We start from the raw sequence: 25,000 nt of genomic DNA, 5'->3' as shown, positions 1-25,000 counted from the left end.
AACAGTTTTGGTGGAAACAGGAGAGTTGAGTTGTGCGTTTAATTCTGCAGTGAGTTAGGCAGCTAGGACCCAGACATCCCTTTCAGACAGTTTTCTCTTGCGTCCACATGCACTTTTCCATTCCAAAAATGCAAGGCGCACCTCGCTGCCTTTTTTGATGACAAGCTGTGTAATGTGCAGGTGTTGCTGTTGATATTAATATAATTTCGACATATTATAATTTTGTGAAATTCAAGATTTTTGAGTCATACAGCACTAGATAATTCAAAACAGCAACCACAAGTCTCTCCCCATCTTCATAATTGTCCGTAGTTGTCTTGACAACACAAACACTGCTGACACCTCAACAGAAACCCCGCCTCTTTCATTTGATTGGAGAATAAATAAGACATGATTGACGTAACGTGCCTTTAGTTTACTTTTCTCAACTGCGGTTAAAACGTGAGCAAAGGGCACATAAGCAGCATGCAAAACACTCACAGCCATTGTTAAATTCTTAAAACAGGTGCCTCTCAATGCGAAAAAGGCGCATTCGCTGTGATCGACCCCTTACTTCTGATGAATGGTTCTTTCTTGGTGGATACTGTGGCTCTTGATACATCAAAAGACTTGCTGTCTTAGTGACAGATGCACCAGAGGGTAGAATAGGTATGCTGGAAGTCTTTTTAGAAGCTAAATTTAAACTTCCAGTAGACCTATAACATAACTTATAAAATAGTTTTTTTTCTGTCTAAAGGCTGAATTATACTTCTGTGACGAGTGATCACTGAACCCATAATTGCCATGCCTTGCACATAGTCCTGTATTTATACTTCTGTGTTTTGTTTGTTTTGCTCTGAATTACTGTTCCGAAACTCTAGCTGGCAGTGGGGTTCCCAGTCACAGTGCTTGCTCCAAGCGTCTTTGCTATGTGTGATTACAATTTTTTAGAGGTGCAGGTCAGGCTCTGCATCGGACCATTTGTGTTCAAGCAGAAATATAAATCAACCTTAAGGTGTCAAAAACGTGACTTTTTTAAACTCTAATGTTAGTCTCAGACTCATTTGATAAGGATGTCATCCATATGGCTGAAAGAGAGAAAGACTGTGTGATCATCAAGATGTCAGGGTTGCTAACTGTCACCAGCTGGGTAGAAGACTGAATGCTCCTCCTCACAATAGAGGAGGTCTTTCTCACACCTTGGCCTGTCTGTCAGGATAACAGTGCCTCTGTGTCTCTGTGGCATTTTGAATCAGAGACATATTTCTCACCTCTAATTAGTGTGCAAAGCTCCTTGGGGCAATCAGCACAAGGTTAATTGGAGCCAGCCGGAAACACCCTGGCGAGAAGCAGTGTAGTGCTGTCTCTCATCATAGACTGTCACCCAAAGGGAGCTCCCCTGAGCACTGCACACACCAAAGCCTCCCTTATCTCTCATAATAAAAGATAAGAGAGACACAACAACGTACAACATATCACCTCTTTCTCTCTTTATCTCCTCCTTCATCTTTTTCAGCTTCAGTCATATGTTCAATATATGAATTTGATCATAACATGACCCTAAATGTCCAATAATACAAATATAAGATATTATTAAATATTTGCCATATTGCCTAAATCTCAGTTTAACATCATCTAAACAAGGCTATGCTCTGAGCAAAAACTGCAGACAGTCTCCATGAAAATCTAGATTCATATTTTAACACAAAACAAAAATTGCTGCAGGATGTGATATGTTGTTAACTTTGCTTAACGATGGAACAAATTTTCTGTTCAAAAGTAGTTTTTTCGTTAATGTAATTGAATATTCAAAATTATCTAAATTGGCAGTTAAATCAGTATAACAGTAAAACAATCTTGTGATATTTGGTTTATCACCAGCTTGCCACCTGCTTCATTTCTACTTCTAGAGGGAGTTTGGTGACCCCTAAATAACTCTTCTAAATCCCAAGTTGGAAACCACTGCTTTAGAGGGATCCTTACCTTACCTCTCTTTAACAGAACTACAAATTAATAGACCTAAAATAAAGAATTGCTCCCTCAAGGACCATACCTGCATTTTTCTTAATGTTGCACCTCACTACCATAAATGATCATTATAGTGTTGGTACAGTTAAAAATTCACTGAGTAAGTTCTGACTAATTTAATTGCCCTTCATAGCGAGTGAGGAGGAGGACCCAGCAGTGCTCCTCAGTAAATTAGTTCCAAATCTGAATGTCTCTGTGATTCTGATGAGTACCCAGTGATCGTAGCTCTCGACATAACGTCGGCCCCATGCTAATTTTCAGGAACATTTATCCCAGAATTGGCTTTTGTCAGTCTGTATACCCTTGGTCCTTGGATTGCTTGGTTCAACCTCAACTCCTCAAACACAGGACTCAGCAACAGTCCCTTATAATAGTATCAGCTCCACCATGACACCAAGACCATGAAAGATGCCTCATCCTACAATCTCTGCCTGGGTTTCCATGGCTGAAGTCTGAGGACTTTTAAAACGACATTTGGTCCCTCTAATCCTTCAACTCTTGTTTTTGATTGCTTGGTTCTCAGCTCTTCTACATGTCTGTTATTCAGTGCCCTAGCATATGGTTATAGTTTTGTTGTTGCATAAATAAAAATCTGTGATTGTGAAGGAAAATCTTTACATTACAATTGAAAGTAAACAATGTTTCAATAAAAAAAAAACAATTAACAGTATGTTTACTTGCAATATACAATTAATAACTATATTAGTGCTAACTGATGTAAATAGTGAACAGTGAAATACTGTTAAATCTACTGTTTTTTTAGAAATGAAAGAAATAGATCTGTTAATAAAAGAGACATTTAAGTTAAATTCCTAAGAAGTAGCTGCCATATTTCTTACTATTAAAATATATATTTAATATGTCCACCTCAAATATGTGTAAAAAATACAATTTTAATGTTATTAAACTTAAATGTAAATAATATACAGTACTTTCTCTAAATGTCACTGTGTAAAGTGAATGGTATACTGAAACAATATGTTTGTAAGCACTTATATCCAACCAAACATATTTTAGTCTCTATATATTTATACCATTTTTATTTTTATGTAACACTATACACCTGAGCAGAACACTCACATCGAGCAGTTATTTCTACCAAACTTTTGAAAACTATTGACAAACCCAGCTCATGGGTTACATTTTGGGGAAAAAATGTATGTCCCAACTTTAAACCAGTAGGTGTATTTGTCCATAATTTAACCAAATTATGGTTGAAGCATTCTCAGCATAAATGTTCTCAGAAGTACACTGCTAAAATTTCCAAAATCAAAGGCCATCTGTAGATTGAACACATCATTCACAAACCCCTCTGTCTTACTCTCTTTCTCTTTCTCTCTCTTTTTTTTATTTATTTTTTGTTACTCAACCACCTGTTATGGCAATGATCTATACCAGTAAGTAAAAAATACCTCTTTCACATCTAGGCCCTGTTGTTGTCACTCTGTTAATAGATAACATTCACACTTTCACACATTAACACTTTACAGACAAGCACACGTTCCACTCTGTCCTTGCGTGTGCAGCCCGATTGGTGGCCCATGCCTGACACGCGACTTTGGTTTACAACTAATAAGCATAGTCCCACTAGGGGCTAGGCAGAGGACCTTTTTGCTTTAATCTCTAAATCATGTGAGGGGAAGGACATTCCTTGGAGGAGATGGAGCGCAGCCTGGCATAATATCTTGGAGATTCTCTTGATAAGAGCAGTACATGCAATTTCTAAAACAACCAAATATCTAAAACCTATAGAGAGTTTATCTTTAATTCTGCTCTCTAACTGCATTTGCAATTTTGTACATTCAGTTAAATCAACGATATTTAGAGATATTTAAATAATTATTTTAGCAGATAACACTTGCAGTCTTATTTTCTCCCCCTAGAGTGTGCTTTAGAGCTGTTTGTTCCCGTTTTCACTTGTATGCCTATTTAAAATCTTGTACTAAATCCTTAATAGAAAACATAACAGAAAGTTATTTGGATAATCAATAAAACGGAGAAGCAGCTTTGTGTCATGCGTGTGCATGTGCACAGTTGTGGGTGCATGTGAGCACATATCCCCTCACTATAGCAAGATCATTGATTTTTGAAAATGTTTAACAGCACAACATTATGGATAAGGACAGTATATACAGTATAAAAATCAATATGATAATATGAAATAGACATAAACTAAATTCTATAGGTGCATTTCAAATTGTAAACAGGCTCGTAGCCAGGGGGTTTTGGGGGTTTGTCTACTGACAAAGTATTTATCCCATACATGAGCTCATTTGTCCTATTTTGACTGCCATCATAAATTATCAAAATAACCCATTGAAAAGGGCTACAAGACCAAGTGGAATCTGATGCAAGTAAAATCAACTTTCACATTTTAAGTTGAGAAAACATTTTACAAGTAACTTTTACTCTAAAACTTAGACCTTAATCATTAAAGAAAAAAAAAACAATATAATGTTGTGAAGCAGCAAAGGTGGCCTATAATGTTACTTATAATACGTATTAGGCTGTTGTTGTTATCTATGAATTTTTAAATGTACTTTTTTATGAGAGGCTAGAAAATTCATGAAGCTCTATGTTATTATAATTATTTTTTTTATTAATATTTAAATGCCCACATTCTGACTAAGGAAATTTGAATGTGCTGGCTCATTTGTTATTTTTCTAATAACTAATAATAGGCTACAGTTTTTTAAAATGTAAAATTTTAACAGATTTAAAATTTTTACCCCCTAGTGATATGTGATGTAATGAATATCTATTTCAAATATAAGTAGCCTATTTTTCACATTATTTGGTCATTAATATTTCTTTTATAATCTTTTTTTATCTAAATAATTTATATATATATATATATATATATATATATATATATATATATATATATATATATATATATATATATATATATACATACATACATACATACATACATACATACATACATACATACATACATACAAATATATCATTTTTTACAAGATTAAGATATTTCTTCACCAGTCTTGTATTGTACGATACAGCAGTGAGAATGACATTGTCAAAAACCATAGCCTCTTTGATTAAAACCGTGTTGATTGATTAAGCATTTTATTTTCTTAGTCCATAGTATTAAGCCAATAAGGTTGGCAGCTAGAAGACATGTAACAGTACACTGACAAATGTTACACCTAAACCAACTGTTAATAATAATTCTGCCTTGTAAAGTGAATAAGTTAAGCTGACTGAGAAACAGACGATAAAATATTTACATGTGTGAGGAAATCATCTATTTATACCATTAGGTTGTGAAGATAAAACAAAATTACACTTTGCTCTTATTGCTTCATTCATTCATTCATTCATTCATTCATTCATTCATTCATTCATTCATTCATTCATTCATTCATTTGCATTGATCCACTGTTTACAGAGGATTAGCCTTCATGTAACCTTACCTAACTAACTTATGAACTAATAAAATAATAAATGAATAAATAAATAAATAAATAAATAAATAAATAAATAAATAAATAAATAAATAAATAAATAAATAAATAAATAAACAAACAAATAAATATCAGAGTATTGTGCTTCATGGCACATCTCACAAATTTAAATGAGTTGATTCCAATTTGTCGTCTCATTTAATAGTAACTTAGTAACTGTTGGCGTAACTAAGCTGCTTAAGTTAACTCTTACACTTTTATCACCTGGGGATTGAGCTCAATAGATTTTTACATCTATAATATTATATAATAAAACCTTAATGGTCAGCTCTCATACCCAAGTGATTTGTTTATTGAGCTTCTTTTCTTTTTTTTAAATGGCTAGGCAAATAAGCAAAACTACAGTACAATGCTAAGTTCCATACAATACAAAGGATTAAGGAAGTAGTTCATTCAAACCATTCACCATTATTCTGAGCTTTACAGAAGTCAGTCAAATTTGCATTTTCAATTTTAATTTTTAATTATCTCAACTATAGCAATAACATATTATTATTTATGTCATACATTTATACATTTGAGAGTTTTCCTGTTGTCATTGACGTGTAAACAACATAGAGGTCTACAATATCAAAGCTATCCCTGTTTACATTAAAGCCGATAGTATGATTTAAAATCCAACCCCTCAACACCTCCCACCCCACCCCACCCCACACACTTTTATTTTGTACTTAACAGTGAAGAGTTTTTTGTATCTCGGGCTGATGGGTCTGTGACAGACCCCCGCCAAGCTGCTGACCAATCAATAACTAGTCCTACCCAGCAACTTTAAGAAAAGATCTCTGAATTCCCACTATCCTTAATGTTGCTGACCCTGAAGAAAATTCTATTTTCCCTCCTATCAACAATGACAGTCTTCCCCACCAGCCATTTCCTTCTGTGCTAAATACAAGCACAAAGTTGTTTGAACATAGAGGGTGGGGGTTGAGGGGCATACCAACAACTATGTGAGTAAAACAAAATTTAAAATGCTAATACAACATGTTACAATCACATTTGATCAGAAGTGAATTTCACCATTAGCCTGACTAAAATTAGCTACAGCATCCTGAAAGTCGCATCCCATCTCATATGCCACTGACACATGTAGTATGTGATGCAAAAGTTGCACCAGGCCCAGTAAAAAATTTTGGAAAACAATTTTTTTGCAGAGCAAGTCTGAACTCGAACACTGAAAGTGTAAGGCTATTACTTTGTATATTACTTAATGCAAACTTATCCATTAAATCAACATTGTTTCTTGTGATAAATAAATAAATAAACAAATAAATAAATAAAAAGGTTATGTTATTGTATATAAGGTTATTGTATTCAAACGCAAAAAGAATTTATAATGATTTCTGCTCCCATCTTGGTTATAATTGGGAAATAATTTATCATACGAAGATTAAATCAACTGTTTGTATTGTTTTCAGCAAGTTCTGACCATACTATCATCAGTAAAAGGGAAAGTACACTCACCAAAAAAAAAATAATAATAAATAAATAAGATGTCTTCATTCACTCAAATACCATTTTAAAACTGTATTTTATTTTACCTGTATTATTTAAAAAAATGGTTACCCAAAGATTTTACAAACAAATTTTTTTTTCAGCAAAAAATAAAAATGCCATGCAGGTTTGAAAGCATAAGTAGCATTCGACAGAATAATTGAACAGAGCAAATGTTCAGATATTACAGTAGATGGCACAATGTCCTTTAAACACTGGAGAAAGTGGGCTACTTTGTGCAGCTCGTTTAACATACAGTACCAGTCACTGTGACTGTTTCATAGGCAACAAAGCTTGACATTCTTCCAAAAGACATTAATAAAGCCAACTTCTGATTTTCCTATAGACAAAAACTATAATATTAAACTATTTAATCCAGCCACCAAATCTCTGTTAATTTACAGCACTTGTCATTTTTAGTGACTTTTAGTCATTTAGTCATTTTTTAGTATCTAAAAGCAAATGTGACATCATAAAATGCTTCCCTGAAGAGAAGTCAACCATACTTTACTGTAACCAGAAGTAGGCCACAAACACATTAATGCACTTGATCAGTCGTGCTTAGTGTTTCATTTCAAATACAAAGCCTTTCAGTGAAAGTGGTGGAGCTTTATTGTGATAGCTTTAGCTCTGTATTGATGATACGTGGTTGCAGAGAGGGTCCCCCAAGATTCAAGATGCAGAAAGCCTGAAGTTGCGCCATTGACATTACATTCATTGAGTGGATTTACTGTGAACAAACTCTAAAAACCTTTTCACTTCAGCATGCAGAATTAATTAAAAAAAATGCCTTGTGCACAATATTATCTTGTCATCACACAAAAAACTTTCTGTTTCTAAGTAACAAATAAGTAATGAGTGGACAAATAGAGCTGTGCGATATAAGAAGAAGAGTGAAACACTGAAGTAAAAAAAGATGCTGTGATAGGTGAAGGAAGAGAGAGGGATGCAGCTGTCAGTGGGGTGATATGAAATGCTGCTCCTCAGAGCAGAGGGGACCATGACGTGACCTGAATGAGCTCACTGCTCTTGCTGCCATAGAGGATCAATGACAGGGGTCCAGCAGGCACAGCTCAGACTCAGAGCTTACTAATGAAGGCCAGATCCAAAGCTCAAATGTGTGACGCTGCTAGGGACCAGTGCTCTCTCAAACTGTGAGACACACACTGCAGGGACTTGCCTAGACTGACCACACATAAAACTCCTTAAAAGTAAAAACATGAACTATTTAGATTTGTATTTACAGATGTTGTGAAAGAAATACCATTGGGTGTTTTGAATTTACTACACTAACTTATTGTTCAGATGCATGATAAGGTGGCTTTTGCTTTCTAATAAATTTGTACACATTAGTGAACTGCATTATGTATAGTTAATATGAAAGGCGTATAGGTATGCATGGTTGTATAGTTCAGTGGTTCTCAAAGTGAGGGTCGGGACCCCCTGGGGGGGTTATTTTATTCATAACCCACAGAATATAATTAGTAGTTGCATTAAAGAAACAACAACATACACATAAAAAAATCTGCCATCAGCCTTTGATTTTTATATTAAAATGTAATTAAATTAAGAAATGACTATTAAAAAAACATTATATGGTTAAAAGACTGTCAGTTTTGTGTTGTCTATAAGCTCATGTTTATGTATGCCTATATTTGTGTCTGCATCATTTATATATTTACATTATAACCATTATAACCATCTTGAAAAATGGGGGTCGCGAGTACTGACATTATTATTTTGGTGGTCGCGGGCTGAAAGGTTTGGGAACTCCTGGTACAGTTAACATGAATCATAAACATCGTCTTGGTTGATTTTAATTTCAAAACTTCCTAATACAATTTTTAGATCTATTTTTTATCTGCTAACTAAGTAATGCACTGCAATCTAAACTAAGATTAACAAAAAGCTAATAAATGCTAATGACATATATCGTTCATTGTTAATTCACATCAGTTAAAATGTGCTAAGAAATGTGTTCTTGTGTTAAAAAGTATTGTTAATGCAACCACACCTGATGCTTCAATTATTTTTAAACTGAACTATTTTACTATTAACACATTTAGAGCTCAGATCCCACATGTTTTCCCATTCCCACCATGGACATCTTTTTTTCATCTGATCTTCTAATACATTTTTTTGCTTCCTGTTTCCAGTAGTCTCCTTGGACTTATGCAAACTATCATGGATAAGTTGGAATGGACCTGTGTGCATATCCAATATAAGAAGCATTACTTCCAAATTCCCTTGGACATTGTAACCTGCATGTAACCCTACATCTTCAAAAACATCCGCTCATCTGTTTTTTGGCACTAAGAGAAATGTGTTCAATTACATAAAAAACTTGGAACACATAGTGGATCATTTTTAAGAGTGGCCAAAATGACAGAAAACTGTAATTACTTAACTGCGATAAGAACATAAACATGAATTTCCTCAAAGCATTGTTGGGAAACAAATATTTGGATGTAGCTAATAAATATTAAAATATTTGGAAGTAGCTAATATATATTCAGGTGTGCCTGTTTACATCAGAATAATTTAAACACAGGTTAACATACTCTTTTGAATTGCAGCTTTCTTTTATATAGCATATAGCAATTTCCTTTATTGTTTTGGTGTCACTAAACAAGCTTATTGAGATAAAAGTGTAAATTCTAAAAGTGAATGGTTTGTTAATAACGAGAATTTTCTCACTGCTTAAATATTGTCTCCACTAATGACTAAATACAGTTCTGACAGAATGAATGAATGGATTAAATTAATATAGTTGACACAGTGGCTCAGTGTGGTTAAAAGTTAGCGGTTCATTCCGCTGTGGTGACCCCTGATGAATAAAAAGACTAACCTGAATGAAAATGAATGAATAATTCAACTAATTAATTAGTATTAATCGTTTCTGTTGCATTTATTTACATTAGAATTACTTTAAAACATGGTTAACCTGCAAAGTTCAGTTTTAAAAACCTTAACTCTAGCCTATGAACTAAGAAAAACTGCTGAGGCAAAATGCCAATATTATAGAAAATATAGCTGTGAAAAGTAAATACATATTTTGTAATAGTATTTTGCATTTTGTTGTTGTTGCTTTTTTGTATTTGTGTTAGTTTGTAGTTGTTATTAGACAATAGAACTGCAAACAATAACTAATGTGCGAGTTCTGCTGCAGCTGGCCACATGTTTGGGTGGGTGGGAAGATGCTTCAGGCAGGGGGTTGAAGGGGAGATCGGGTTGGTGAAATCACCTTGATTCAGTGCAGCGAACCTTTGATGTGCCTGAAGCTGACTTGGCTAGCCCTGAGCAAAGCATATGCCTTAAAAACTCAAATCCAGCTTGACGTACTGAAATCATAACCATATGCAAGAATTCCACCTTCAGAAAGACTGTGGCTCCACACAGCCCATGGACGAGGTATTATCCAGCGATAACAAAGAGCAGGTTAGATGATGGTGGGAGTCTGAGGAGGAGATGGAGGTAAAGGGATGGGACATGGGGAGGGGGGTGTCAGAAAGCATGTGGTGCATAAAAGGTTTGGTTAAGGATCAATTCCAAAATTTCTCAAGAGTGCTAGACTACCTAAAATGGAAGTTTCTCTGGAGTGATTAGAGGTAGTGCAAAGCAAAATGTGGAGCAGGAAAAAAATATGAGTGAGACTGAAATGTTTGAAGTAAACTGCCAGAAAATGTGTGCTGATTGTACCTTTCAGAACAGAGAGGTTTGCCTCATGTTTTCCTGATGCCACAACAAATCTATAAAGACCAAACTTTTTGAAAAGTATACAAACATTTGTAGGACATTATTGTGAACAATTGACTATGTATTAACAGTCAAAATTAAAAGCTGTTTTGTTTGAAATGGATTTTAATTATCACCAAAACAAGTGCAAATCTGTAAATACATGATATAAAGGAAAAAGTGAATATATAATTTGATTCAGCAATACTTTTGAAAAGTTTTTCATTGTACATATGCTCGACCAAAACTAACTTACCGCACTGACGAGCTACTGTGTGATGTGTTTTTGTCTGTGTAATGACTGTCAGGCAGCTTGTGGTTGCTGTTTTCTGGGGTCTGGTACCTCCTCTCTTAATCAAATCATGTCGTTTGGCTAGAGGACATCCTTCATTAAATGTATCAGGAAGGGAGCATATTGTGCCTCACTGAAGCACGATGGGTTGTGCCCCCTACAAATTCCTTTGCGCTATGGAAGATGGGCCAAGCATACTGCACCCAGATGTCAGGTTTATTTGAATAAAATAGGCTCATTGTGTGGACACCCTGGTCTGTCCCTGAGGGAGAAAAGGGGGAGGCTGGGTAAATGAATGCTGTGGGGGGTTTCAGCACTGAAGGAAAGCGGAGAGACGAGGACGGGGCAAGGAAGGACTTCGCTTAGCTTAGCAGTTCCATCTGGCTCCCTGGAATCTATGTCAGAGTCAGAGAAACTGCTTCTCATAAAAGAGCTAAAGGAAGCCAGCGGAAGCTGAATGTTCTACAAGGACAAGAACATTACTGGGAATGTCGCTTAGCCTGGGGCGAATCCACAAGTTGGCTGCCATAGAACCTTCCTCCACTTTCCATATACTCCTCCTCCTCCTCACTCCCTTTTTCCAAAAGAACAAGAGACAGCCCAGACTGATCGGAATTCCATCTGTTGGGGAGCGGCCAAGTGACAGCGGAGAAATACAGGCATCTGGTCTCCATTTCTGTCAGGCTGGTGTTCCAGCTTACATCTTACAGCTGGGAGAGGATGAGGGAGAGGAGAGGGTGCTGGCAAGGGACTAGAAAGTGTGCTGGCACTCTCAGGCCTCTCGTCCATTTTTCACACATCACCCCACATCCTAACAGGAGATGTCCAAAAAGATGCACCCCACCCCCTCCCCCCATCGCAACACACACACAGACGCACACAAACACACACACACACACACACACACACACACACACACACACACACACACACACACACACACACACACACAAAAGCTCTCATCTGAACGACACAAGAAGAGAACACGGTTATCAGCAGTCAAGACTCGGACAACAGATCAGAACAAAAGCAAAAAGAACAAAGGATCATGTGAAGCCAGCAGGCTAAGACTTTGGCAGGCAGCACACTTTCAAACATGCACATGTGCATGTTCTTTTATTCCTATTTGTAAGTAAACTCCAAAATATTCTCTATTGATCATCATAGTCGCTCTATGAATCGCAGAGACTTTATTTATTAAATTAACCTTAAAACAAAATACTGCCTTATCGTTACTTTTTACATTCTCTAAATATGTGCAAGCACTATATTTAAAATGGTACATGTTTTATATTATTAGCACAAAATTGACAATACAATTTTTTTTTAAATAAAGAAAAACTGCTGTAAATAATAATATTGGGGTTTTACTGTTCATTTTATTATAGATGTAAAAATCATGTGTATATTCATATCTACATAGCCTTGCAATATTCTACTAGTATCAGCACTGCTCCAGCCTCTTCACCCGTAGATTTATCTTTTATTCTGCAGTCTACTAAAGATTTATCATCATTTTTGGTCAAATAAACATAAAACATTACAGTTTATGATAAGGTTTCAGGTGGTTGTTATTGCAGATAACAGGGCTGTCTGGAATAGTTGATTATGATTGGTCATTCGCAACAGCTAACAACTGCTGAAACTAATAACATAGGCTCATCCGGGTACCTGAAATTATCTTGACTGTCAGGGAATACGTTCACATCCATATACATACATCCAGATTCATATATCCTTGTCTGTCATGCCGCTTTTGACTGGATAATTTGTAGGTTTGTGTATGCATTATTAAGCAATTTTTCTGTCAACATTGCATTTTCTTTACTTTTTTTGCCATCTGGTGACTGAATAATACTCAGATTAATGTACTGTATGCTACATCACATCCATTCAGCTACATTTGTTTATGTCAGTTAAGCTTTTATTTAAATAATTAATAACTATATTCATAAAATGTTTTCTGTCTAATTCTTACGTTTTATGGCAATTAGCCATGTAAGCCAGTATGCCTGTCGGGCTTTATTCTGTAATAGCCTATTAATATTAGTTAATGTTTATATTAATACAATCTAATAAAGAACAGTACTTGTACAGCATTTATTAGTTCAAAATTTACTAATGCATTATTGTTAACTAGTGAATGCACTGTGTGTTAGCATAAGCTTACAATGAATGATTTTATTTTCATTAAAAAACATTAAATTAAGGACAAAATACATCCATGAGGTTGTTATAGAAGAATCTCCTTGATGTATTTACAGTATCCCGCTTATTACACGGCTATCACAAACCTTGGAAATTAGTCTCAAAACATTGTTTTGAGCCCTAATAATTTATTAAATCTTTAATTAAATGCAAAGCGGACAAAAACAGCTCATGACAACTTGCACATTATTTAGTCACAGGATGGCACCAAATTGTCAAACGCTAGGCTGACTGAAATCAAACTGACTGAATAAAGCATAGACTGACATCCGTATAATTCATTTACAAGACCGCGCCAAAAAGTCAAAAACTGCGGCGTGAAAGACTTGCTGATAAATATGAATGTGGATGTTATATGGTTTTAAATATATATTTAATGACAGTGACTCAAAGTTTCTGAATAAGCTTGCTTTATTTAGTGGTTGTTATCTCGGGACAACCATGAAATCTGGCAACTGACCAATCAGAATCGAGTATTCCAGCCAGCCCTGTGTAATGATTAATCCCTATATAAATTTCCTTCTAAAGGCGCACGCACACACACACACAGGTTTGATTATTTATTTGGAGTAACTAATAATGAGTAAAACAACACAGCATTCGAACAATCAAGTATATAATCAAGTATATAATCAAGTATATTTTACAGTACATTATTAACAGTACTAAGGATATAGATGACATCATCTTTTCCAAACATGCAAGCTTACTATTATTGCCGACACAGAGCTGTATTTGCCAATTAGTTTTAGGCTCTTTCTAGTAGTCAATCCGGCAATTTCTTGCACAAAGTCTATGAACAACAGGAGAGTGCTGTTGAAATCGTAATCTGATATTGTATTATCTGTCATTTTGTTAATGTGTGTGTTTATTCATTTTGCATTTGTGTTTATATGCATTTATTGTTAGATAAAATTATTTTATATTAAAAAATATAGTAATATTATTTATTTTATTAAGATATATTATAAGTGAACTATATTTTAAGATCAATGGCCATCTTTGGCCTTTCTAAAAAACATATTTCAGGGAATTTCAATTTACATGTGCAATAGGACTGCTGTACTTTAGTGAGATGAACAATATAATTATTTATATGAAATTATTAAAACACAGAGGAAAGACCTACACATATATGTTTCTCTCATATAACACAAAATTAAAGACATAACAAGAATTAGAGAAAGAGATAAATAGACTTAGAGAACATAAAGAAGAGAGAGAAATGCAACTGTATCTGATGTGCAGTGTGTCAACATTTCATGGCAAAATCACTGTTGTGTGTGTTTGTCAATGTGTGTGCGAGCGATCTAGCAGATGATAACTGCACCAGTGAAAAGTATGACAGGCAACGGGTTTGACTTCTGAGAGTGAGCGTTGTTGAATTATTATTGGTGACAGGTATGCTATCTAGGAGACAGCTCGACGGCAGACAGAAGGAAATGGAGAGAGCAAAGAGCAGAGGGGGATTATTCATAAACCACAAAGTTTAATAATGACCTATGAACTTTCTCAGTAAAGAACAGAACACATCACACTGTGGCACTGCCAGACACAAAATAGTCAAAACTGCAGCTGACTGATATTCTGTCACCCAAACATGACAAAATACTACGGTAAAAAAAAAAGTATTCCTAATTCAGTGTAATTTTAGGTGACTTAATTAAATGTGTTAATATTACAAGAAATGACATCTGCTCTACAAAAGTATACACAAACACAGTAGTGCACACATGCATTCATAAACCCTCACTCTGTGCATTTTCTTGTTCTCATTCTTCCTCTCTTCCACACCTCTTTTTTTCTCTTTTTTGCATTAAATATTTATGAGATTAGAATTAAGATTCCTGTGCACATGCTCCTGCTGGCACCTTCCGTGGGTTGTGACATCTTGTGTCAAGGCTCTGATTAACAATGTTCAACACTCTGCTTCTAGACTGACAGACAGATGAGGTCGAGAGGAGAGCGGGCAGGTAAATAACAAGAAAACAATTCCAAAAAGAAGAGGAGACACAGAACAGACAGTTTGGGAATGAGAGAGAGGCAGAGAGAGGGGGAGGAGAACATTCATTAGTGTGGTTGCAAGAGCTCAAGTGTTTTTTTCTTTGTCAGTCCTGAATCAGACGTTTACCTGCACTTTGTATAGAATAGATGCTGGGAAGTACAAAACATATTTGCCCAATAGCAGCTTTTGTTGGTATACTTTACAATAATTATAATAATAAACCATAGGCAAAGCATTAAACTGACTTACTGCATAATTTATTCATACTTGTAAATGTTAATCAGACTGAAATGCAGGTTTTGTATAATGTTACAAATATTATGAAATGTAATCATTTATTTGACTGTAATAAACTTTATACAGTTATTTATTAGGGCAGATGAGCTGGACATCATGGTTTAACAGCTATCTTGCACATACTAAGGGCAGTGTTTAGTCTAGTACTATTATGAGATCAGTATCAGATACCAACTCAGTTGTTTTTTAAGTTTATTTTCTTATATGTTTGCTAACTAAAACCTAATATTCGGAACATTATTAAACATGATAATTAAGTGTCTTGATTGGAAACCCATAAAAAGTTTTTTAATTAAAAAATTGCTGAATATATCAAATAGAGTAGTTAGTATTTTGCCATGTCGTTTTTAATGTCTGGGGGTTTTTCAAATAAGCCATCAGGGGTAGAGCAATGAGAAACACAAACAGACACCACAAATGACTGTTGAACAGTAAAAAAATACAGCCTTTCACAATTCCTTCCAGTCAAATGATGAGAGAAAAAGTGTGCGAGAGGGAGAGATTTACTCACAGAAGCCATTTCCTTGTACAAGGCCTCAAAACCGCCTTCAAGCTCAGCATGCTGTTCCACTTAGGCATGGTCTCCAAACCAAAGCCATCCACCTCGCTCTGCTATTGGCGTTGGACACACAAGGCTAACCACAAGCACATGTTCAGTTGCTCTTAACTAATTCATACAGGAACACTTTGGTTTTGTTGAGAACCCAAAAGCCCTGTACCTTTGATTAAGAAATGTGTCTGATTCCAATTAAAGAGCAAGAGGTGTGGGAAAACATCTTGGTGGTTCTAGTCAGTAACTGGCTTCAGTCGTGATGGTTCTATTTTCTTGCACTTTTATTTATTAACTTTTCATATCTTTTCTATTGTCCCTGGCAGAATAATAGGAAACCTTTTAGAAAATCCATTGCTTCATTGTATTGTTTACCTCACAATATATGAAGGGCACGCCTTTTTTGTGTTTTTATGATATCAGTTATGTTGTGAATAGAATCATGTTTTAGTTTTTAATTTACCTGTAATATGTAGCCTCTAACGTAGTCTCTCAGAGTCCAGCCCAAGCCATGAAGAATGTGTAGAACCTCTTCCTGTTTAAGGACACTGAACAGACGGTCCAGTAGGATCTTCAATCTCACAGGTACTGCCTGAGTCCCATACAGCATCAGACTGCTAATGTCAAACACCACATTGGACTGCACGATCTCCACCTGCGTCGGGTGGTACAAATGCTGTGTGCTCAGCTTGTCTAGTGCTATAATCACAAAAACAAGAACACACACAATTAGAGACTACATAAAAACCCATAAAGATTTATCATAAAGAATTTCATATTCATTATTCAATTTATAATGGCTTATGGATATGGCATATATATATATATATATTCATTCATTCATTCATTCATTCATTTTCTTGTCGGCTTAGTCCCTTTATTAATTTGGGGTCGCCACAGTGGAATGAACCGCCAACTTATCCAGCAAGTTTTTACGCAGAAGATGCCTTTCCAGCCTTTACAGACACTTCGGACAATTTAGCCTACCCAATTCACCTGTACCGCATGTCTTTGGACTGTGGGGGAAACCAGAGTACCCGGAGGAAACCCACGCAAATGCAGGGAGAACATGCAAACTCCACACAGAAATGCCAACTGAGCCAAGGATCGAACCAGCGACCCAGCTACCTTCTTGCTGTGAAGCAAATGTGCTACTCACTGCGCCACTGCGTCGCCTATATATATATATATATATATATATATATATATATATATATATATATATATATATATATATATATATATATATATATATATATATATATATATATATATATATATATATATATATAAATAATATTTGACTAGATATTTTTTCAAAACACTTCTATACAGCTTAAAGTGACTTTTAAAGGCTTAACTAGGATAAGTAGGTTAACTAGGCAGGTCAGGGTAATTTGTCAAGTTATTGTATAACAATGGTTTGTTCTGTAGACTATCGAAAAAAAAATATTGCTTTAAGGGGCTGATTATTTTGACCTTAAAATCGATTAAAAAAAATTAAGAACTGCTTTTACTCTAGCCAAAATAAAACAAATACGATTTTCTCCAGAGGAAAAATATATTATTAGAGATACATTCAAAATTTCCCCGCTCTGGTAAACGTCATTTGGAAAATATTTAAAAAACAAAACAAAAAAATTTGAAAAAAAGGGGAGCTAAAAATTCTGACTTCAACTATATATACATACACACACACACACACATATATATATATATATATATATATATATATATATATATATATATATATATGATTTGGCATATGATGAGACTGAAATAGCCTACTCCAAAATATTTTCCCATATTTACTTAATTTAAAATTTATCATTTGAGTTTATGTATGCATGTATGTGTAGATACATATTGTACTGTATGAACACTTCACCATTTAAATATTTATTCATGTTTTACTGGAAGAACATTTACATGTGTAATATTATTTAGGTGTGTTAATAACTTTCATAACTTTTTTTGCCCACATTTTCAAAACTTTTCCTCTTTTTTTCAAAACTTGAAACCCTCTGATTTTGCAAAATGAAGCATTGCATTTAAAATATAACAAAACACATCTCAAATTGCAAACACCTAAGCCATAACTTTTTTTGATATATCATACACACATATTCATAACAAAGTATTTCTTGTGCTACTAAATGTACACGATATGTTTTCACGATATAGAGTCATAGACAGAGAAAGCAAGCAAAAGCAAGATTAAATCCAAACTACTTATTTATTTTAGTTATCATTACAGTTTTTCCTCATCGTAACAAGCATTGTGCAATACTGAAGTATCATTTTCAAAACGCTTCACACTGTGTGCATTGCCAAATGATGCTAAACTGCAGTTCAGCTTGCCTACAAAAGTCTCTCAAACCAGCACAACAGTTCATGTACACTTCAAAATAAGTTTGTTACACCATACCACTGACAACAATTCTCAAATTGTTCAAAAAACATACATTCCATTCATAACACAATTACCTAAAACACTAACAACAGGCAGCATTGCAGACTTTTTTTACAGAAACCTCTATTTTTGAAGTTTGAATGATTTTTTTTTATCTACACCAGTATATAATTTTACATTATTTACATTACATATTGGTTAAAATGTGTGATGAGAATAAAAAAATACTTGTGTTGCAAATGTAGTAGGCCTACTTTACAGCACAAGTGAAAACAACCACAGTTCCAATATTTAGAAACATTTACCAAACTGCAAGTTAAAGAGGCAAGCTTTGGTTGGTACATGTAGAAATTTAGATATTGATTGTATTGAGCTTATAAAATGACAAACACTTTGTCCTCCACGTACTCCTGCTTTCACTAATTATTAATCACCATTTATCACTCTTCTTTGCCTACTAACCTGTATTCCCAACAAAACTTTCCAAGGTATAGCTCTTTACAAAAAAAAAAATCCTTTCTAATAAAAAAAGGCATGCAATTTACAATCATTCTGTTTTGAAAAAGTTTTTAACAATTTTTAAGCAGGTATGTTAGCATTTGAAAAATTTATAGTTTTTGCAACTTGTAGAGACAAAACTGTTTGGTAATTTTATTGCATGAATTTTGTTTGAAATCAACAAAAGTGATTCACAGTTTGCCCCACATAGACTCCCGTTTGGCTGATTCAGTACTGCACAATGCTTTTTAATAGTATTATTATTGGTGGTTTATTCTGACCCCTGATAAATCAGGAACTAAGCATAAGAATAGTAAGAGATTTTTTTTAATGTACAGTATTTATTTTTGTGAATATAGTAATGCACAGTATAAAAAAAAAAAATCATATTCTCATGTTTGCACATGTGACCAGTGATGGTGAGCCACTGACGAGTTAGAGTTTGAAAAAGGACATCAATATGCTTAAAGTTTTTTATGTGTTACATAGAGAACTGTGTGTTATGTGTTACAAAGGGTGTTTTTTGAACAGTCAAAGGCTGATAGCTAGCATAAGGTCTGTTGTTTGAGTGTCAGGTTTTTTAAATTGTGTGTAAAGATTGTGTGTGTAAACAGATGACAATACTATAATAATAATAATAATAATAATAATAATAATAATAATAATATAGTTTGGCTTCAGTTTCACTTTTGTGATTTCAGTAAATTTTGTTTCAGCATCTCTCTGTATATTATTTTTAATCTTATACAAATATGTACATAGCTGAAGAAAGAAGAGTTATTTTATATAGATTGTATGATATATTTAAAAATATAAAGTGATGACAATGATGCTTGCTATGTAAGACAATGGGTGCTTTTGGGATGCTTTAGTGATGTTCTAAAGTGCTTCCTTCTGCAAGAATTTTTAATATGTTTTTTTTTTTTTGTTGTGGTTAATAGTTGTTGAAACCAAATTATTTATTTATTACTAGTCACAGTAGTGCATGTGGTTATGATCAAAGGGTAATGAAATAACTCTTTTATTTTAACTTAGCTCAAACACAAAGCTGGTAAGCACCCATAGTTGAAGTCAAAATTATTATCCATCCTGTTATATTCTTTTAAAATTATCTCTCAAGCATTGTCTAATGAAGAGGAGTTTTTTCAACACATTATTAAACATAATAGTTTTAATAACTCATTTCTTTTGTCTTTGCACTGATTATAGTACATGGTATTGCAACATATTTTTGAAGATACTAGTATTCAGCTTAAAGTGCAGTTATAGGCATAACTAGGTTATTATTTTAACTACGCAAGTTAAAATAATTAGAAAAGTTATTGAATAAGAGGCTTGTCCTGTAGACAATCAGGGTAAATGGAGATAACAGTGGCCCTTCACCAAAAGGAAGGAATACTGTAAAATTGCCTTGCTCTGTTAACCATCACTTAGGGAAAGTTTACAAAACGAATAAAACATTCACAGTGATGCGGTGGTGCAGTGGTTTGCACATTTGCCTCACAGCAAGAAGGTTGCTGGTTCTTGGCTGGGTAAGTTGCCATTTTTGTATGGAGTTAGCATGTTCTCCCCGTGTTTGCGTGCAGTTTCCTCTGGGTGCTCCGGTTTATATGGTGTTTTCCCATTTGTCCATAGTGTATGAGTGTGAATGAGTGTGTGTGGATGTTTCCCAGTGATGTGTTGCGGCTAGAAGGGCATCCACTGCATAAAACATATGCTGGATAAGGTGGTGGTTCATTCAGTTGTGGCAACTCCGGATTAACAAAAGAACTATGCCAAAAAGAAAATGATGAATGAATAAAACATTCACATGAGGGCTAATATTTTCTGTGTGAATGTTAAAAAACAAAACAAACAAAAAAACAACACTCCTGCAGACCGCAACACCTCTGTGAAGAAAGGACAGTGGGATCAAACCAATCGACTCCTCTTTCAACTCTCTCTCTCGTGCTGTCTGACTCTGTGTGACACCTGTTTTTTTTTTACTCCTTTAGTACAGGACTGATTTTTGTGCTGACTAGCTCTTTGCCTGAAAACAGACCTTGCTAGACACGAACATAATAAAAAATGAAGAACTACTTGTCAGAATGGCTGCCAACACTACAGACAAAATGAGAAGTCTATGGCAGAGAGGAGTGAAAAGAAGAGGAGGAGAGGAAAGATAGTGGCTGACAGTTCACAGTGAAATTAAAACTAGGCGAAGGGCCCCTGTGATGGTCCCTTTAGGCCTGTCTCTCTTCCTTTCATCCCAACCCAACAGGTGTTTTCTTTTGTCTCTCTATGAAACCAACTGTCTATTTCTTACTCTGTCTTTTCTTTTTTAACTCTATCCCTTTTGACTGTCATCTTTTTCATTTGATGTTTTCACTAGCACTTCAGCTACTTTTTGGCCTTTCTATGCCTTTTTATTTTTAATATAATTAAATATGAGGGGAAATAATTTTAATAGAATTATAAGTAAAGAGGCAGTTTAATGAAGAGTGATTGTTTAGCTAGTGATTGTTTAGAAACAGATAAATGGACAGATAAAGAGGGTAAGCCCATGACCCTCACATTTCATTGTATACTGAGCCACTTCAGGTTGACACTAAAGGCAAGACTGCACTTTAAACTAAAAACAAACAAGTGAAATATAATTTATAAATAAATATGCAGGTGGTATATGTAGGTTTTTGGTGAAGGTTTATTCATCTAAAATATACCGATTAAATTATTTTACAGTTTTTCTCCATTGCTGAAATACATAGCTTGAAGTGATGCCCCTTTTCTGAAAAGTTTTGAACTTTAGATTCTGTTGTATTTCATATTGTGGAACACAATTCAATCTTCAAAAATACAAACATCACTTACAAAAAATACTACTAAAACTGGTACGTTGTGTTGCTGATTACGTTACAGTAACTTGCAGACATAAATTTTTAGACAATCTGATACATTTTCTTTTTATACAATAGCCTACATGTATACATGCCTTAGGCCCCATTTACAATAGGTTTTAGTTTTAAAATGCATAAGTTTTGCTATGGTTATGCCTTCCGTCTACATTATCCTGGAGTTTTTGAGACCTTAAAACAGAGACTTTTGTGAGGCTGGCAACATTGGCTCCCTGATTGGGGCTTTTTCTCAATATAAAGTACACAATGTTAAAACTTTTCAAGTTTATAGGGGAAACGAAAGCCAGAGGATGCCACACATTGGGCACATTTTCAAATGTAAGGGGTGTGCACTTTTATAACGTCTTTCACATCACCCTGGCTACGTTTCATCTTAACAATCTTAACAATAATAATGAATACTGTCTATTTTAATTTTGATATTAACTTAAACATAACAAACACTAAAAATGTTAAGCCCTATATATTTATATAACCATGATCTTCACTGTATGCAAATTTATTTTAAAAAAAAATGGAGCCTAATAGTTAACATAACAGTTTCATTTTCATTGAAAATTATGGAACATTAGGCTTACTGTGGTTTTGGCAATACAAAATGATTATAAGAGAAAATGCATGGTGAAGCTATAAGAATAGCAATCTCTTCTTATCAGTTTTAATAATCAGTAATGGGCATTATAATAGTATAAAGTACAACTTTCAGGCCTATGGGAAATAAAGGTAAGTAATCAGTTTCACCTGAGAACAAGTAAGTAAATAGATTCAAAAGACAGGGTCATTAGATATACACAAGATAATTTTTAGATCACGTTTAACAACTATAAGGATATGAGATCCAGCAGCAGATTTTGGATGGACTGACCAATAAACGCTGCTCTCACCTGGGGAGGTGCCCGCAAATCTTCCACTTACTGCCTGGAGCTCAGATGGCCAAATACATGAGGACGCTGAAGCAAATTTCAGCGCATGTCAGAGTGTGGGTATGGTCATGTGATGTACGTTTAGTGTGGACGGAGAGCTTTTCAGAAACGCTAGAAATGCCAGTGTAGACTGGAGTGTGGAACGCCATTTTAAACTAAAACGCATCAGTGAAAACGGGGTCTTACAGTGGAGTACTGGAGAACTTCATTACTCATTCTTACCTTATTCATGAACAAGAACTACAGTTGAAGTCAGAATTATTTGTCCCCCTTTGAATTATTTTTTTTTTCTTTTTTTAAATATTTTCCAAATGGTGTTTAACAGAGCAAGGTAATTTTCACAGTATGTCTGATAAAAAAAAAATTTTCTTTTTGAGAAAGTCTTATTTGTTTTATTTTGGCTAAAATAAAAATAAAAACTTTATTTTTTAAAAACATTTTAAGGTCAAAATGATTAGCCCCTTTAAGCTATATTTTTATTCGATAGTCTAAAGAACAAACCATTGTTATACAATAACTTGCTTAGTTAAACTAAGTAACCTAATTAAGCCTTTAAATGTAACTATAAGCTGTATAGATGTGTCTTGAAAAATATCTAGTAAAATATTATTTACTGTCATGATGGCAAAGATAAAAGAAATCAGTTATTAGAGATGAGATACTAAAACTATTATGTTTAGAAATGTGTTGGAAAAAAAATCTTCTCTTCGATAAACAGAAATTGGGGAAAAAATAAACAGCGAGGCCTTAAATTCAGGGGGCTAATAATTTTGACTTCACAAGCTACAACTTGAACATCAGCTGCCACCTTGCAAACCTGCTGATAAGTGCAGCACAATTACTTGAAAACTTCAGTGTACCAAAAAGCACTGAATCTGTTCAGAAAAACATAAAGAGTGCAGTGTGTCACCAATTCTTGAAGCTAAAATAAATGATATAGGCTCTTTCTTATATTTGCTGAAAGTCCTGATTGATGAGTGTGATCTATTTTGACTCATAGTGTCCTATCATACACCTGACACAATATGTTGCAAGGCATGTAGGGCATGATTAGTTGTTGTTTTTTTGTTTTTGTTTTTTTATTTGCTGTTAGAACTAATTTTCACGTTTTCCACTGTGTTGTCTCAATAGCAAATCCATTTGTGTCATTTCGTGGACTTTCACAATATTAAAAAAAATATAAAAATTTAATAGCATCACAATGAAAGTGCACTCTCCAAAAAACACATAATATTTTATTCTTAAGAACATTTTATTTAATTATAGTCATTTTAAAAACTGAATAATTAGGCATTGGAATCAGAATGTGAAAATCCTAAATCCCATATCCTAAATAATAATAAATGTTAACAAATCACCACCTTCAAATTATAAAGTTCTGTCAGACAATTTTGTCAATATTGAGTTTTTCAAATATTCTTAATAAATAACAACTTATTTTCATACAGTATATATTCACTTATATTGCTCATTGCCCTTTTTCTTTTAAAATTTGACATTAAGCCTTGAAGTGCAAATGCTTAATTTAATTCATGGGGCATGTAATTCAATAAATATAATTCAATAATTCATATAAAGAATATAATTTAATAAAGATTACCATATTAATAACATAAAATTAACATCTGCACTGGACAAAATTTTAAGCACAGCCTTGTATACTTAATTTGAACAAGAAAAATATTCATCCTAAAACATTAAATGAATATTATAAAAAGTAAAAACTTTTGCAAACATCAACATATTGTTACAACACCATTTTTTTTCCCAATTAAATTAATAAGCAGACCGATTGTATTTCTTGAAAAGCTATGCTTCAGAACATTTAGTGGAATCTGTCATGTTAATGTATGAAAGAGAACTATTACACGCATATTGTTTGCTATGTGGAATGCAAAAAATTTTTAAGCTCAATTTCTTAAAATCATTTAGAATGCAGATGGAACCTTTTAATTCCAAAGAGACATATTAGGGCAAGGTAAAAAGTAACCGAGGCTGTATTTTCTGGTACCAGATCTATATTTAATTCTCGGATACCCACATAAAATAATTCCAATATAGGGAGATGTTGCATAATCAGCTAAAACATTGCTAGAACTGGTTTTTATGTATGGGTGATATATTATGCATGACCAAAACTAATTGAGGTCATGTCCAAGTGTTATTGTGACAGGCCTACTGGGTGTGCTGGTCTGAAAA

At 34.2% G+C, this 25,000-nt stretch overlaps 1 protein-coding gene and 1 long non-coding RNA gene across 9 annotated transcripts in view; one reads left to right on the top strand and one right to left on the bottom strand.

The window, feature by feature from the left end:
- Positions 1–3,325, top strand: part of LOC141385731 (uncharacterized) — a 5,707-nt gene extending 2,382 nt beyond the window's left edge. The window contains exons 2-3 of the long non-coding RNA XR_012406633.1: positions 31–2,222; positions 2,284–3,325. This is a non-coding gene — a long non-coding RNA (uncharacterized lncRNA). The remainder of the gene's footprint in view (positions 1–30; positions 2,223–2,283) is intronic.
- Positions 1–25,000, bottom strand: part of bnc2 (basonuclin zinc finger protein 2) — a 191,238-nt gene that overhangs the window by 26,250 nt on the left and 139,988 nt on the right. For all 8 annotated transcript variants that reach the window (XM_017354977.4, XM_068219665.2, XM_073945882.1 and 5 more), the window contains 1 exon segment: positions 16,537–16,772. In XM_017354977.4, the coding sequence (XP_017210466.2) occupies positions 16,537–16,772 (236 nt within the window).

This window comes from Danio rerio, chromosome 1, assembly GCF_049306965.1.
Source record: "Danio rerio strain Tuebingen ecotype United States chromosome 1, GRCz12tu, whole genome shotgun sequence".
Classification (NCBI taxonomy): domain Eukaryota; kingdom Metazoa; phylum Chordata; class Actinopteri; order Cypriniformes; family Danionidae; genus Danio; species Danio rerio.
The sequence above is the reverse complement of the archived record's forward strand: the minus strand, read 5'-3'. Positions and strand labels throughout refer to the sequence as shown.